We start from the raw sequence: 17,476 nt of genomic DNA on the forward strand, positions 1-17,476 counted from the left end.
ATATATCCTTCGTCCCCCACATCCAATCGCTTTCTACATCCTGCCGCAACCACCTACGCAATATTTCCAAGATTCGCCCTTTTCTGAGAGCTAACACCACAAAGCAAATAATCCACTCCCTTGTTATTTCCCGACTTGACTACTGCAATAACCTACTTACTAGCCTTCCTCTTTCCCACTTCTCCCCCCTTCAATCCATCCTAAATGCCTCTGCCAGGCTAATCCACCTTTCCCGTCACTCTGTATCTGCTGCACCTGTCTGCGAGTCCCTTCATTGGCTCCCCATTCACAGAAGAATTAAATTAAAAATTCTCACCCTTACATACAAAGCTCTCACCAACGCTGCTCCCCACTATCTATCCTCTCTAATAAACAAGTATACTCCAGCCCGCCCACTAAGATCCAACAATGACCTGCTCCTTGCATCTTCGGCTATCACCTCTTCCCATGCTAGACTGCAGGACTTCTGTCGTGCAGCACCTACCTTCTGGAACACTCTCCCTTGTGCTGTTAGACTTTGCCCTAATCTTTCTTCCTTTAAATGCTCCCTGAATACTTTTTTGTTCAGAGAAGCCTACCAATTTCACTTACCTAACAACATTTCCCTCATTTAACTCTGCATTAACCTCATTCTCAATCTTGCAGTCCTCACCTCCTGTTTGTCAACCTCCTACCCTTCTAGATTGTAAGTTCCCACGGGAATAGGGCCCTTAATTCCTCCTGTATGTGTTTGTAAATTTTGTCCTGTCTCTTACAAGTTTTATATCATTGTTTTATTTAAATGAATTATGCCCATGGACAGTGCTGCGGAATATGTTGGCACTTCATAAATAAAGTATAATAATAATAATATGCTGTTCCTAATTGGTTCAACAGTCTTGAACTGCTCAAGAGCAAGGGGCACTAGTATTTAAAATAAAATGCTGAAACAAATAAGATCATTTTACATTTTTTTTGTAATTAAAATGTTCATTTAAAGAATTTTAAAAAAATCAGAAGGTGAAGTAATGTTTCAGGTAATCTTGTAGGAGTGTTTCTAAAATTTATAAATATCTTATCTTGTATTGACTGTAGGATTTTCATTAACTTTTCTATCCCATTTTTATATGCTCACCTGGCTCCAGTTGCCTTGGTGCCAGACAGCAGGACAGAGCACATTGTGGTTGCATGGAATATTGGCCTCTGGTTTGGGGATATGCTGGCACTCTGTGGGTTGCAGTGCTCGCTGCTCGTCAAGCCCCACACGTTGGATACATAGAACAGTTCTTTTCTGTTGACCATTTGGCCCACAAGTAGTGGTACACTGCTGCCATTCTCCCACCCACCATCTATAAAAGACATAAATCAAGTTTACAAAGTCATAGAGGAAGGGGTTGCCAATTTGAGCTCGAGAAGTAATGCTAATAAGCTAATCTCAAAGATTTGGTGTGTGTATCTACCTATCCATAAATCTAATGGGGAAGCTCATTCATGGAAAGCAACCAGACAGACGTTAATGAGCTCAGTATTGAGGAAATTTACCGGGGGGGACATGGCTCCTCATTACAGTTTCGCTGCTTGTCATCAGGTCTTGTAAGAAAGTCACAATATCTCTCTTCCACCAAGCCAGCCAGTTTCTCTACACAATGCACCAGCTGCCTTTGTATTCCTACAACAGATTAGGAATCAATGGAATGAAGAAAAACACACATATATTACACAGAGTTAGAAAAAATATAACTATAGAATACCTATCAGGGGAAAAGTTACTCACCAGCAGAGAAAGTTGCTAGTCCATTGTCATTACTAATAATTTGGAAAAGTACTAATTTCCTACCCGTCCTCTGCATTTAGCAATGCATTTTTATAGATGAAGGATGTCCAACCTAAAGCCATAATTCCGCCCTCTGTGACATTGTATCCACCACTATTCCTCTTCCTATTTATTTTTTTGCAATACACAGTGCTACTCCTCTACTTTGCAAATGTTTCATTCCTGTCCTCACTGGTAACCCATGGAATATTTGTGTGACAGATTACATAGGTGTTTGGTTCTTACTTTGCAAACTAATCACTTATTTGAAATTTGCTTATATTAGTATATACGGAAGCCCTGTTTAGTAGAAATTCCTGGAATGAGAAAAAGAAATTACCAACCCTGTGAGGTAAATTCAGATTACATTTCTTCTTGGACACCCCTGGTTAAATGTGTTTGTGATTCCACAATTTATGAAGGACATGACAAGGTGAGATAATGAAACTATCTACACATTTAACGTTCAAATTCAGTGCCTTAAATTGTTTCTTGTTCTACAATCACCGGTTATTTGGTGGGGCTGCTCTCACCAGTTCCACAAGTTGCTGAACATCCAGTCCACGAGCCATAGCGCCAAGAGAAATCTGGAGGTTGGATCTCGTTGCTGCTGTCTGCATCCCTTCTGACAGTATACTGATAACGAACACCGGGATTTTTCTCCTGGAACAGCAGCTAAAGCCAAATTAATTGATTATTTGTTGATAATTGGGTACATTTGTAAAGTATTGTAGAGTATTTACGCACATTTATGTATTAAAGTGTAGGTGCTTAATGAGCTATATATCCAACCCGATTACCTGAATCCATACAGGCTCATATGTGGGTCCAGGTGCAGTGAGATTCTCCAGATTCCCAGTACGTGTGTACGTGAAGATTGTACCTGCAGCTTGATAATCTCCATTCCACTGAATGGTCCATTTCCCATTTAGAAAATATGTCTCTGGGTCTTCACTGCGTAGAGCCAGGAAATTTCCAGCTTCCGCCACCTCCTCAATGCGTATCTCACGGGCACCAGGGGGTATGAGTCCAATATCCACATATCCTATAAAATTACATAGATGGATATCTAGGACTCCACTTTTGTTCTAAAAACTGATCATATAATGAATTCCTATAATCTAACAGTTTACCCCTTCCCCATTCACCCAGAACCTCACCTAATCCATCGCTGTCCTCAAATGTTTTGCTTACAGTGTGACAGGAGGATGCATCCCCATGACACACTCCACAGCGATCTTCAACCGCGTTGGAATCAATCTCATAGTCACAGCCAACATTCTGCATTAAAGTAGAGAAGCTTATAATGGCCAAAGGGACAGAAGGGCTGTAAGATGTCTTTGTACAGGTTGATCCATTACCACTGGAAGGAGAAAATAGTCTATGATCTGTTTTCTGAGAGTGTTTTAATAATAGATTCCCCCCAGGTTGGAAAGGTGTTTGAAAGTGATGCTCATATAAAAGACTTTAATCTACAGGAAATTAGAACAAGTTAATCAAGTGCCTCTATCAATACTGGAAGTCTATTAGTCCTCTTTTTCATGTGCTTGCAAGATGAAAGAGCTAAGTATACCTTGCATATACCATTGATACACAGGTCCCGACTTCTATTGCCTTCATAACATGGAGTACCATCAATCACAGCATCCAATAGCTTCTCTGAAAAGTATTCACCATCGGCTCTGCAGTGTAGCTCACATGGATTAACTATTTAAGACAAATAGGACCAAGGTTAAATCAGTTAGAAACCAAAAGATCAGTCTATGAAGAGCAAGAATAAACCAATGATACCCAAAACAACCCAAGTGTCCAATTGAATTATAAAACACAAATATTAGAGTTGTAAATATTCATACAGGTTTCTGTTGGGTTTTCAAATTATTAAAGGGCCAAGATAACCAATCTACCTAAAATATAACTGTTATTACAGGGGTACAAGAACAGTAGAAACTTTGAAGGGTTCCATTTTAGATGCAAATTCATTCTCTGGCTCTGATGATCAATACATCCTCAGACCCATGAGAAATGCCTTTATAACCTCACCAGTCTCACAATCTGTGGGTTTGGCAATATATTCAAACAAAGTGTGCTGACCCTCTCTGTTCCGACAAGTGTGTCTCCCATAGGAAATAATAACGTCTGCCAACATTGCTAGTATTACATTCTGGAGCATATCAAATTGTTCATAAATAGTTGCTTTAGTCTATTTTGTCATTTAAATTAGCTGTGTTTGTTTGTTAAAATCCGCACCTATACTAAAAATATGAATAGTTTAGTATTCTCTACAGAAAGGTTATGTAAACAAGAAGCAGCAAGCATCAACCAAGTTCCCAGTGGGGGTTGGAAGAAATAGGTAATAAAATATCCTTTTCAATTGATCGCTCAAAGTATTGGCTATTGTCTAAAGATAGAGAGTTAAAATAAGAAACCTTTAATGAAAAGAGAGGTAGATAGACCACTGCTCCTTAACTTCTGAAGCAGCGGACAGCAATCAGCTCGATCGAATACAATCGGGTTGATTGACATCCCCTGCTAGCGGCCTATTAGCTGCGAATCTGCAGCGGCGGCATTGCACAATCATTTCACTAGAAATGTTTGTGCAATGATAAATGCCGACAGCGTATGCTGTCGCCATTTATCGGTGTGCGGCGGACATGATCCTGCACATTAGTAAATCGGCCTCTATGTGACTAAAAGACAAATGAGAATAATTATTTCAGATTTTTGAAAAACAATGAAGTACTAAGCTGAGTAAGACCAGTAGAATGCCTAGTTGTGTATATGTAGAGGTATTTGGAGCAGAAAATGTAAGGTACTTATGCAACTTTACAGATCACTAGTTAGACCATAGGGCCGATTTATCAATGTCTGGCAGACATGATCTGTTGTAGTGGATCATGTCCGCCAGATATCGATAAATGCCGACAGCAAACACTGTCGGCATTTATCATTGCACAAGCAGTTCTGGTGAATTGCTTGTGCAATGCCACCCCCTGCAGATTCGCGGCCAAGGGGTGTCAATCAACCTGATTGCATTCGCCTCAGAGGTGGCATATGAGTTAAGGAGCAGCAGTCTTAAGACCGCTGCTTCTTAACTCCTGTTTCTGATAAGCCTGAAGACTTGCACAGTACATGCCCGGCGCTTGCATAAGGCAGGCTTGGAAGCCGCCTTCATGCACCCATGTAGGGGGGTACAATCTTGGAGAAACAACACTGATATGTTTTTTACATTTTTTTTTTATTTAGTGCGCCTATTTTATTTTCATTTGCTGCAGAGCACGCATTAAAGAAAAAGTGCAATTGCAGTTTCCCATTATCATATTCCTTAAGGGGCGCTGCCAGAAGTTTTTGACTTTATTTTCATTTAAAAAAACTCATGGCAGCCATCACAGCCAAGGGCTGAATAAATTTCATGACGGGGCCGGGCTATTGGCAATATGTTGCGCTGTGCAGTGCACAAAGTGTTGTCTGCCTGCCTGTGCCTCCTGGGGTAAAAAACGTAGTCTGCACATCAGTCTGTAGTTGGTTTGATGTATGTGACTTTGACGTGGAGACTGCAGAGCCAGGAGCCCAATGCTTGAGCTGAAGTGTCTAGCCCACGCTTTGGACACCGGGCCCCATCCAGCAATGCTAGTTAGTTCTAAAACAGGGGTTACATACATGATGTGCTGCCCTCCCTTACTCTGTGCTCCTTGGATGGCTGGGTGTTTCATTCTCAAGCTATATGAAGAATGGCACTGGTGTGTGTGTCCAGAGGGGAGAAGAACATATCAATATGGAGGTACCACTGTTTGATTTACATTTAGCTACCAATCTGCAAGCACTGCTCCTAAGCTTACATTCCTGATTTTCAAATACAGATACCAAGAGAATGAAAAAAAATTGATAATAGGAGTCAATTAGAAAGTTGCTTAAAATGTCATGCTCTATCTGAATCAGTTCCCTTTAACTAGCAATGGGATGGTATGTAATCAGGGGGGGTCGGCAAAATGTATCTTCGTCTGTGTGGCCAAAAATCCTAGCACCAGCCCGGCGCGCGGAAACAATTACATTTTCCCTCAATACTGGCAGTGATAAATCGATCCCCATAGCTTGAGTATTGTGTGCAGTTTTGGAGGCCATATAACCAGAAGGATATAAATAAACTGGAATCTGTTTAACCCTTTAAGGACACAGCTTTCAGTTTGCTCAATTGTTTTATGACGGAAAAATTCCGTCATATGTCCTTAAGAGGTTAATTAATCTGTTTAATGTTGCCCTTTTTGGCTTATGACTTATCATTAAAGGGACATTAAACTCATCCTTTTAACTGAACAAAATCCAATAAATATGTATTAAGGAAAAACACCCTAAATGACCCAAATGTATTTGCACATCACAAATAAACCTAATTCTGCTAACATGTAACCAGACCGTGAAAGCTGTAGCATAAGAACATATGTAAGCAGCATAAAAATGTATGTATGCAGATTAAGATGAACAAAATAGAGGTTACAATTAAGAACTTTTTTCCAATTTCATAATGCTTATAATTTGTAAAAAAATTTGCTAAATGATTTCCAAATATACTTCTTTAGCAAAAAAGTTGGAAGGTCTGATTAGTTACTTACTGCTGTTATACACAGGGCTCCAGCGATGCTGCTTTCCTCTGTAGGGAACAGGGTTAAACTGAGCACACTGCAAGTGTCGGAACGAAGGAGTATCCAGTAGGCAGGCCCCAATATTGCACAAGCGGAATCTCTTTCGTTCTCCTAGACAGTAACGTCCTCCATATTTGGGGCTGCAAAGGTCAAAGGGTAACATTTATGCTTTAAAGTAAAAAATAATTTAAAGGGGCATTTAAAGGGACATAAAACAAGTTGGAATAGAGACAAAATATAATAATATGTACTTTACCTGCAAATGTATACTGCAGTGCCTCACCATTAAAGGGATAGTAAACCCAAAATTTTTTTTTACATCTTTCAAAACAACTTACTAAGTACTTTAATATTGCAAATAACATGTATTAGCCAATTTGAATAGTTTACCTTTATTTTCCTGACAAAATTATTATTGCTGCCAAACCCTTCAGGAACCTCATTATGCACAGCAAATTACTGTGTTCTACCTGAGTAGAACAATCATGGCGGCCCGCATGCGCATTTCCTATCGATTCTGGCCCAGGCATGCGCAAATTTGATCTTTCTGTGTCAGCTGGCGCAGCATCATCCCTACGCTGTTGTTCTGTCGAAATATGCGACCGTGATGTCACTCCATTTCTGAGTGCACACATGACTGGTTGCAAAATCTGACAGAATAGATGTCTGTCATCAGATTTTGCAACCACAATGTGCGCATGGGACAAACGGGTCACAGAATCTGACAGGCAGCCGCTCTTGCTCACCGGTTTGTACCTACCCCTCAGCCCCCATTCTCCATTTATTAGTAGTACAGGTCAGGGAACTGAAGGAGCATTTCAGATGAAATGTGCCTGTTAGAATATTGTCAGTTTAAGAGAAGGGTGTCTCTCAGTCACAAAGTGCTGGGCTGTATGCTCTGGAACCGATCACTGTTTAGGCTCAGCACTCCCCCTCAATTACAGCTTGTGTCACGCACGGCTGGGGTGGGTACGATGTTGGGGATGGCAGTGAATAGGGGTAATTGACTCCATCACACCTAATTGGTTTCAGTAAATGAAGATTCTATTTGTAGAAAAATAAAAATGCTGAAGGTAGTTAAGGTAAACAGCAAGTATGTGGGCAGCGGTTGTTTTTAAATTGTACAGCGCATGCGATCTTTCAAGTGGCATAACATAATGAATATTCAAATTGGAGACATGAAACTGCGGTGCGATTGGAGTATGTGAGAGCCTGAATAATTCTGAATTCCAGCCCTTTTTTGGGGGCGGTCTTTAGAGCCATTTATAGAAGATATAAAAATATGAATTATATATAAGAAGAAGCTTTGTTTTGGGATAAAAGTAAATGCATTTAAAACTTTTAGCATTGCAGTATCTTATAATGTATTTGTTATTCATACAAATTAGAAACAACCCTTTAACCCTTTCTTTTAAGTTTCCAAATTATACAGCTCTAACTCCTGACACACAATTCCATTTATGGCTACATCTATATCCACCTTTGATTTGGTAGAATGCAAGACTTTAACACTCATTATCTGCTGGATCATGCCTACAAGCAAATAAGCTGCTGTGAACTTTGAAATACAATGCCTGTGTTTCTGATGCTAAACACTAATAAGGGGGGTGGATCAGACTACTCCAGACAGCATGGCTATGTAATTAGTTTTGCTTATTTTTTAAAATTATTTTAAAAATACTTGCCAGCAATTTTTTTAAACCTTTTTCTGATGCAAACTATTTTTTACTTAATTAGCCCTTTTAGGAAATGCGCAGATCTCAACATGTTTTATGGCACTTTCACTCTAAATAAATGCTAGATATATTGATGTAATAAAATGTAGAGATTAACCTGATAAAAAAAATATGGAGATGTATTAAAAAAAATAAATAAAAAAATATATAATATATTATATTATTATTAAAGTAATGGATGCCGCCATACTGAAAACTATTTTTCTCTAATCCAATTACTGTGTGGAATACAGCTGTGTCTGCACTTCCATGTTTAACATGACTTGTAAAGTCCACTATATTCAGAATTAAATTTCAGGAAAGGAGAACAAAATAAATTCTGAAAGTATATTGCATCTCTGTTTTACTACATGTAATTAAACAATGTATATTAATATCTTGAGGTGTTTAATGTCCCTTTAAATTTAGTTTATGAGATCACAAAAGTATTCTGTAGCTGTACTAGTGAGACTGTGTGCCACTGCCAACCCAAGCTCAATATTCTTGAAAAGGGATAGTCTAGTTAAAATTAAACTTTCATTATTCAGATAGAGCATGCAATTCTAACCAACTTTCTAATGTACTCTTTATTTGAACGTAAGCTTAGGAGCCGCCCCATTTTTTGTTCAGAACCTGGGTAGCTCTAGCTGATTGGTGGCTACATTTAGCATTTTACAATCAGAAAGTGCTACCCAGGTGATGAACCAAAAATGGGTCGGCTCCTATTCTTACATTCTTGTTTTTCAAATAAAGATACCAAGAGAATGAAGAAAAAATTATAACAGGAGTAAATTAGAAAGGTGCTTAAAATTGCCTGCTCTGTCTGAATCATGAGAGTTTAATTTTGACTAGACAATTTCTTTAAGCTAATATTCTGCTTGTTTTATTGTTAATAGCTAAAATCTAATAATCAAACAGAGGAGGACAATAAAACCAGGATATTGAGTTTGCTATACCTGAGGGAAGTCCCAACATGATGTTTGAACAAAAAACTTCTATAGATTACAAGAGTATGAGCTTGCAAACTAAACTGAATGTCTATCAAGTAGGCCCAGTCAGATATGACCCCACAGGGCAAGCAGTGTTATCTTGATGACAGCTTTTATTATGTTTGCTAGGCTGCTTTATTACTAAAAGGGGACATAAAAGTCAAAAATATTTTGTCATTAATCAGATACTGCATTTTAAGAGTGTTAAATATACTTTCTTCTCTTGAATCAATGCCCTACTGTGAGCTAACTGGTGATTGGTAGATTCATACGAATGCTTTTTGTCATTGGCTAACAGTATACGTTCAGATAGGGCCAAATAATGCATTGCTGTTCTGGAGCTGACTCTGCAAAAAAACTGCTGCCATATACTGCTCCAGAAATGAGCAGATTCTTAAGCATGCGTCCCGGCTTTTAAACAAAAGATACCAAGTGAACAAAGATAATTTGATAATAGAAGTAAACTAGAAAGTTGTTTAAAATCGCATTCTCTATCAGAATCATGAAATAATTTTTGGGGGTTTCATGTCCCTTTAAATGTAGTCAGCTTTTCTTAAACTATTTTTTTAAATCAATAAAATACTGGGATGTTCTATAGAAAATCCCTGTTTCATATAATGGTCAACTGTTGTAGCTTCATTCAATATGGTTGTAACCCTATAAGATCATATTTACACTCAAGCAGAAAACCAGGATTGCGCCACAAAACCGAGTGTATATACCATTGTTGTAACCCTTACAATGTCCCTGTCTTGAATTATGCTGCCAGGAACTCTTTATGCACCGCCCCTATAACTATACTAGCTTCACTATATTATTTTGATATTAGTTGATGGATTTCATAAATACAGGAAATCTGTCATTTATCATATGACAGTTCATTTATTTTCCTATTTATTTATGTACCTTGTTATTAATCTGTATGGTATATAACTCTTTATCTTCTGTGTTAGGTCAAAAATATTAATAAAAACATTATACTTAAAAAGTTTAATATCCAAATGCTATTCCTTCACGTGATTACTTGTTGGCTGACATTTACATGTCAGGAAGAATGTTTTGTGGGCACTATAAACAGTAATATTGGAATCTTCCCCATGCAATAAAATATTAGACTTTAAAGTTTTATAAATTATATATATGTTGCATTATAGACATTTGAAGATGTACGCTGGGGCCAGTTATGAATTTATTATACATACTTTTTGCCTATTTGTAGATCTTGGCCCACTGCCTTAGGGTGGTGCAACTCCATACAGATTTTACAAACACTTTCTGGAGATGAATTCTTATTATTTTATCCATCCCTGTTCGGGCAGGAACAGATTAAGTCCCTTAAAATTCCCAGCGCTTATCTTTTGTATAAATTAAAAAATATACTTGTCCTTTGTATATATGCATAGTATATATTAGCAATTTAAGGGAAGTCAACACCAGAATTTTTGTTGTTTTAAAAGATAGATAATCCCTTTATTACCCATTCCCCAGTTTTGCACAGCCATCACGGTTATATTAATATACTTTTTAGCTCTGTGATTAACTTGTATCTAAGCATCTTCTGACAGCCCATGATCACATGACATTTTATTTATTATCTATTGACTTTAATTTTAGCCAATTAGTGCAGTGTCTGTCACAAGCCACGGGCGTGATCACAATGTTATCTATATGGTTTACCTGAACTAGCTCTCTCCTGTTGTGAAAAGAAAATAAAAAAGCATGTGATTAGAGGCGGCCTTCAAGGACTTAGAAATTATCATATGAGCCTTCCAAGGTTTAGCTTTCAACTATGAATACCAAGAGAACAAAGCACAATTGGTGATAAAAGTAATTTGGAAAGTTGTTTGCAATTACATACCCTATTTGAAACATGAAAGGTTTTTTTTTTACTTGACTGTCCCTTTAGGCACTGTGTTGCATAGATCTGCTTGCAAAGTAAAGCAAAATGTATATTCTTTTACAGACCATAAATACTGCTTAAAAAGAGTCTTTATAGATATTTATCTTTACTTTACTCCTTTACTTTTACATCTAGCCAATTAGGGACAACTGTATTGAGTTCCAGCACTGATAAAGTAATTACTGGACGGCATGTTGCAGGGACAGATTTGAAATTGTTCAGGATGTGATCCAGCCATATTGGAAAGTGCAAAAAATAAATAAATAATAGTTACGTTTTAATTACAGAAAAACATGACAAAATATACATATATAGTTTGATTATGCATAACATTTTATGTGGAATTCTGTTTTGAATGTGGTGTTCCTTTAACTGTCATGTGTGTTGGTATATTTTTAAATGAGAACCAATTAAATTAAATTAAAGCTTAATGTTGGAAAAATAATTTTTCAAATCAGATCCAGAGTGCAGGAGCAGCCTCTCAAGGGTTAAAAACTACTCACTAACAGCAATCTAGTGTAAGCACAGTATAGCAGGCTTCAAGAACAGAGACCTTGGACCTGGACGACCCGAACTTCTCCCCATGACTGCTTGACTCTGCATAAGTGGCAGTGCTGTATCTGCTCAGAGTTTTATAAATCCAGACCACTGTACCTAGAAACTTATTATATTCTGAGGGATTCTGACCTTTTTCCTCTCTATTTTATGACTTTCTTTCATCCTCCTTATTTTATTATTTTTGTCTTCTTTTTTTAAGTAATTTTTACTGAGATGGATAAACAAAACATTACAAGCAAATCAAGTGACAGTGTGGTCATACATTAGATATGCATACATACATAAGGTCATGTCAATATTGTAAAACCACAAAGACTCATACTGTACTTGATATATATAATATCTTAAATAATTTAACACATACCTGCATGGAACATATCCAATATCTGCCTCATGGTTTAAAATGTGTTATCCTCAATCTACAACTAACTGATAAGGGAAAGATAGCCCCTTCTGAACAAGTAGGGGTCTCTCTTGGAAGCCCGAACACACAATCAAATCTTAAAGGGGAAATAAAAATGATATAGGAACACATTTGGGTCTTTAATGGTGCCAAGTGGAAAAAAGATATAAGAAATGATCTACAGTATATCTAGTATTATAATTCCATTAGGGAGTATTAGCATGTGGGTGAATATAATAAACGCATATCGATATTAATTGAAAAACTCAGCCACTAGACAAAATATGATATACAGTACATAACCTAAGATGCACTCATGGTCCTGTTAATACTTCTCAGAAGAATCATACTGGGACAAAAAGGACTTAGTCAAACTTGAAAGCAGTTTTATGCATAAATATAACAATAATATTTGAGCATTGTCACACAGATTCTCAAGTACACAGATATAGTATGACTATTAACCCAGCAGCTGTATAAAGACTGAAACCGAGTAGCATATAATAATATACATTTAAACTCAGCATGTTTTAATCATCACAGATCCAGCACCCCTTTTGTAAATAATGTAATTAGCATCTTAACTGACAGCAAGGCAGCAACATACTAATCAAAGGAAGAGTGTACTGTCAACTAAACGAACATAAATGGAAGAATCTCAATAATATCAATATATACATCCATATACTTGCAGAGTATACTAACCTAGTATCAGATTATGAGTGGAGTGGTAATTATCGCTCACGTGCTAACTCCGCTAGAAGTAAGATTTTTGCGCGCATCGAATACCGAGCGTATTACAAGTTTAGAGACAAACTCCGCTCTATGAGCGATCTCACCCAGTCCTCCAGGGGTTTATGCACAAATGATCCTCCTCATCAGCATGGTATGCCATCCTGACTACAAGTAATACCCTTCAGTTGTGAGAAATACCGCTTCACAATAAAGGCAGCACAGAGGCATCACAGAGGTTTCAAAGCTCCCGCTTGTATCTGCTCAGTCTGGCATCTGACATCACACACACAGGCAACACGCATTTCGGGCTCCGCCCTTCCACTTGGCCTGTTGATCCAGGTAGCCACTCGACTATTTAAGCAAATCTCACAAGATGAAGTATGCCATCTAGTGGCAGACACTCATGATGCAATTGTAAAGGGTTGCTCATATGATTTTGGCTGGAAAAATGATCCACAGCATAACATAAGTTATTTTGCAAAGGGCAATTATTCGGCAAACACCTTACATAAGCTTAAATGTGTACAATAATTCATCTTATATACAAAAACAAAAAAGCAGCTTCTATGTAATAATGAAAAATAATAAAACTTGAAAAGTTAACACAGAATGGCACTCAATTTTCAAAGCCATAAAAAAGTCAGCACACTCAGCTAAACTCATAGAAACTAACACAAAATTGCTAACCAGGTTGTATCTTACACCACAGAGACTCAAACACCTCTTCCCTGGCTCCTCTAACCGCTGTTGGAGACAGTGCAGGGAGGAAGGCACCCTGTTTCACATCTGGTGGGCCTGTCCCAAAATTCAAGCATTTTGGACATCCATTATACCATACATTCAGAACACCATTGGCACTCTGCTACCTCACGACCCAATTATATATCTGTTCCACAAATATCCTAAACTCAACTAAAAACTGCATTCTAGATTGTTACAAATAATGATTAATAGTGCACATCAATTAATCCCAAGACTGTGGAAAAAAGAGTCAGTCCCTACCCTACCAATGTGGATCCAAGAGATACAGCTCAACCTCAAGCTAGAAATATATCATTATCTCTTACTGAACAAAGTTAGACACTCATGCAGAGATAATGTTCCTCTGGGACTCCAGACCCACATAAAGGTCTCAACATGACTCCATTTTATACACTGTCCCATTACATACAAGTTACTCATGACGACTCCTTCTCCACATGTCACCCTGGACCTTCACACTTTAGACTCGGGCGTTAATATCAGATTACACAATGCATAGGTAATAGACATATTTGCTTAGCTGAAGCTATATGTATGCACTTATACTTTGACTAGAAATAAATAGGGAAACATGGAAACCATAACTGTTTAATGTTTATTGTTATTAGTTTAATTTGTTATAAAAGGAAAGATAAATTCTGAAAATGTATGGCCCATAATGTTGGGAACTTTATATGTTTATTTGCCAGAAGAGCCCTATAATCAGCACTTTATTGAACTTTTATATAGACTCACTTCTATGTGCTGCAAATGGACTCCATATCCCACTTGAGGGCGATAATTCTGTTCCTAATTTTGTTATTGTTTACTGCATTGAAAAACATAATAATAGAGAATAATAAAGAATTAAGTGATTGTACTTGAGTGTGAAACTCACTCTCAGTGTCAACATAATCCTCATGTTTAGCTGCTTGTGGATGAGTGGTGAAAAAGGCTTTAAATCTAATATTCCTAAAAAAAACTCTGCAGATCAGTTTCAATCTTAAAGGAATTAGGAGTGAATGTAGGGATCAAAGATAAGCCCTTCTGTAAAAGAGAAGTTTTAATTTCATCAAGTGTAACAGGTTGAAATTACAACAATTACAAGCAGCTAAACATGAGGATTATGTTGACACTGAGAGTGAGTTTCACACTCAAGTACAATCACTTAAATCTAAAAGTACAGCCCATGCACCACTAACCAACAACACAAAAGAATCCTTTATCATATTGGTAAAAATAGATATGAAAAAATGAGAAAGAAGGGGGTGACGTTGGGTAAACTTAATCTTGGTTTGGCTGAAAGGAGGGCTCTTGATACTTTAAAATCCAGAACCGACCTTGTCATCAAGCCTTCTGACAAGGGCGGGGCTCTGGTAATTATGGATGAATCTCAATATATGGATAAATATATTATATCAATTAGGGGTTGTGGGTAATTATTCCATATTGACATTCAATCCAACAGTAACATTTCAGACATATATACAAACTGTTATTGATGAAGCTCTGGAAAATTGTATCATAACTAAAAAATAAGCAGATTTTTTTATTCAAAAAGATCCGGTGATACCTGTAGTCTATTGTTTACCAAAAGTGCATAAAAGCCTTGACAATCCCCCCGGTAGGCCGATAGTGGCCAGTATGAATTCAATCTTTCAACCCCTTAGACAAATTGTTGCATCCCCTGTTGGAGAATGTCCCCTCATACTTGGAAGATACTCAAAGAAACATTGAGACTTTACAGATCAGTGATAATTCAATTTTGGTGACTTTAGACATCAAAAGTCTGCATATATCAATACCCCATAAAGAAGGTCTTAAATGTATTGGTGGGCAACTGAATGCAATGAAGCTTTATTCCCCTGGAGAACTGATGTTCATCATAGACCACCTGGAGATAGTGTTGACAATGAATTATTTCCTCTTTGAAGATTCATTTTACCTACAAACCAAAGGTACTGCAATGGGGGCAAATATGGCCCCCACATATGGAACTCTTTTTGTACATGAATTTGAACAAAGATTTCTATACACACGATAACTTCATAAGACATTGTAAATTGTGGAAGAGATACATCGATGACATCTTTATGATCTGGACAGGTGATCTCAACACCTTACTAGAGTTCTTTGAGGAACTCAACAAAATTGATGAAAATCTCCAATTCACTATGGAATATTACTGTAATACTCAAAATGTCTTGGAAACTACAGTAATAAGAGGGGCTAATTCCTTGTCAACAGAAAACACGCTGATAGAAATAATCTTCTTGAGTTTACAAGTTTTTACCCTTCACAGACTCTCAAGAGCCTTCCTTTCAGCCAACATTTAAGGGCGAAAAGGATTATTAATGATGAGTCACGATTGAATCAACAATTCAATGACTTTTCAAAAGGTTTGAGAGTAGAGGATATCCAACTGCCCTATTAGAAACCACACAAAAAAGAGTGGATCAGATCCCTCGGGAGCAATTAATTCATACAAGGCAAAAGAGACAGAATTTGGGGGGTAGAATTCCCTTTGTTGTACCATATATCTATCATATAAAACCATTGAAAAAGATCTTTAAGAGACACTGGACATTGCTATCAGAGGATAGGACATTAGCAGCTACCATTAAAGACTTCCCTTTATTCTCTTATAAAAGAAATCATAATCTGAGAGACAACTTGGTTAAGGCCGATATGGGCTCAAGCAGAGATGCAACTGCTCAGGATAGTCCAGTTATATCAAATGGAACCTTCCCTTGTAATAATTGTGCACAGTGCAATTCGATTCAAACAGGTAACATTGTCACACATCCTAGATCTGTGAAGCATTTACCCATCAGAGGTCACTACACTTTTAAGTCACAATTTGTTGTTTACGTTATCAAAAGCCCATGTGGCTTGGCCTTCGTTGATGAAACAACAAAATGCATTAAAGATAAGATAAGGCAACATAAAACAGCAATAGGTAAATTACATCCGTCTGCCCCAGTAGCCCACCATTTTACACTGTATGGACACAACAAGAGTCAATTGAGATTTCAGGTAGTGGATGGTGTAGGTCCCCTGAGGAGAGGAGGTAATAGGCAAAAATTGCTATTTAAAAAAGAAACATTATGGATCCAAAAATTGGACTCTATAATCTGCTATGGTCTAAATAGGGAGATCACATGGGGCACTTTTTTATAGGGACTGTGGTTCATCTGAAAATTCAGGTGGAGTTATCCCAAATCTTTCTGTATAATTAATTTAGCAGGTCATCATCTCATTTGAGATTGATTGTGAGCTTTATGGTTAGATAGGAGTAGTAAAATCACGATTAATTTATAATATAGATCCTAGGGAATAGGTTTTTATATTATTAACGTACAATAGTTAAAAATTGAGTGGAAGTATTTGGTATATGTACCCCTTTCTGTTTTCATTATTATTCTTTATTATTCTCTATTATTATGTTATTCAATTTAAACATCTACACCTAGATTACGAGTCTTGCGTTAGCCTTAAAAAGCAGCGTTGAGGGATCCGCTGGTATTACGAGTCAGGCAGGTACAGGTTTACCGCTCACTTTTTTCCGCAATTTTAGCTTACCGCAAATCCCCTTACGTCAATTGCGTATCCTATCTTTTTAATGGGATTTTCCTAATGCCGGTATTACGATCACTGGAAAAAGTGAGCGGTAGACCCTCTCCTGTCAAGACTCCTACCGCATTTAAAAGTCAGTAGTTAAGAGTTTTATGGGCTAACGCCGGAACATAAAACTCTTAACTAAAGTGCTAAAAAGTACACTAACACCCATAAACTACCTATTAACCCCTAAACCGAGCCCCCCCACATCGGAAACACTTAACTAAAATGTTTAACCCCTAATCTGCCGACCGGACATCGCCGCCACTTTAATAAATTTATTAACCCCTAAACCGCCACTAGATGACATACTTCATTTTGTGAGATTTGCTTAAATAGTCGAGTGGCTATCTGGATCAACTGGCCAAGTGGAAGGGCAGAGCCC

At 37.5% G+C, this 17,476-nt stretch overlaps 1 protein-coding gene across 2 annotated transcripts in view; it reads right to left on the reverse strand.

The window, feature by feature from the left end:
- The window catches only part of ADAMTS7 (ADAM metallopeptidase with thrombospondin type 1 motif 7), a 163,544-nt gene that overhangs the window by 62,676 nt on the left and 83,392 nt on the right, over positions 1-17,476 (reverse strand). For both annotated transcript variants that reach the window (XM_053718476.1, XM_053718475.1), the window contains exons 12-18: positions 6,403-6,572; positions 3,366-3,499; positions 2,953-3,073; positions 2,593-2,837; positions 2,326-2,467; positions 1,522-1,648; positions 1,115-1,328 (exon numbers count right to left, since the gene is read on the reverse strand). In XM_053718476.1, the coding sequence (XP_053574451.1) occupies positions 1,115-1,328; positions 1,522-1,648; positions 2,326-2,467; positions 2,593-2,837; positions 2,953-3,073; positions 3,366-3,499; positions 6,403-6,572 (1,153 nt within the window). The remainder of the gene's footprint in view (positions 1-1,114; positions 1,329-1,521; positions 1,649-2,325; positions 2,468-2,592; positions 2,838-2,952; positions 3,074-3,365; positions 3,500-6,402; positions 6,573-17,476) is intronic.

The sequence above is a fragment of the Bombina bombina genome, chromosome 6 (assembly GCF_027579735.1).
Source record: "Bombina bombina isolate aBomBom1 chromosome 6, aBomBom1.pri, whole genome shotgun sequence".
NCBI classification, from domain to species: domain Eukaryota; kingdom Metazoa; phylum Chordata; class Amphibia; order Anura; family Bombinatoridae; genus Bombina; species Bombina bombina.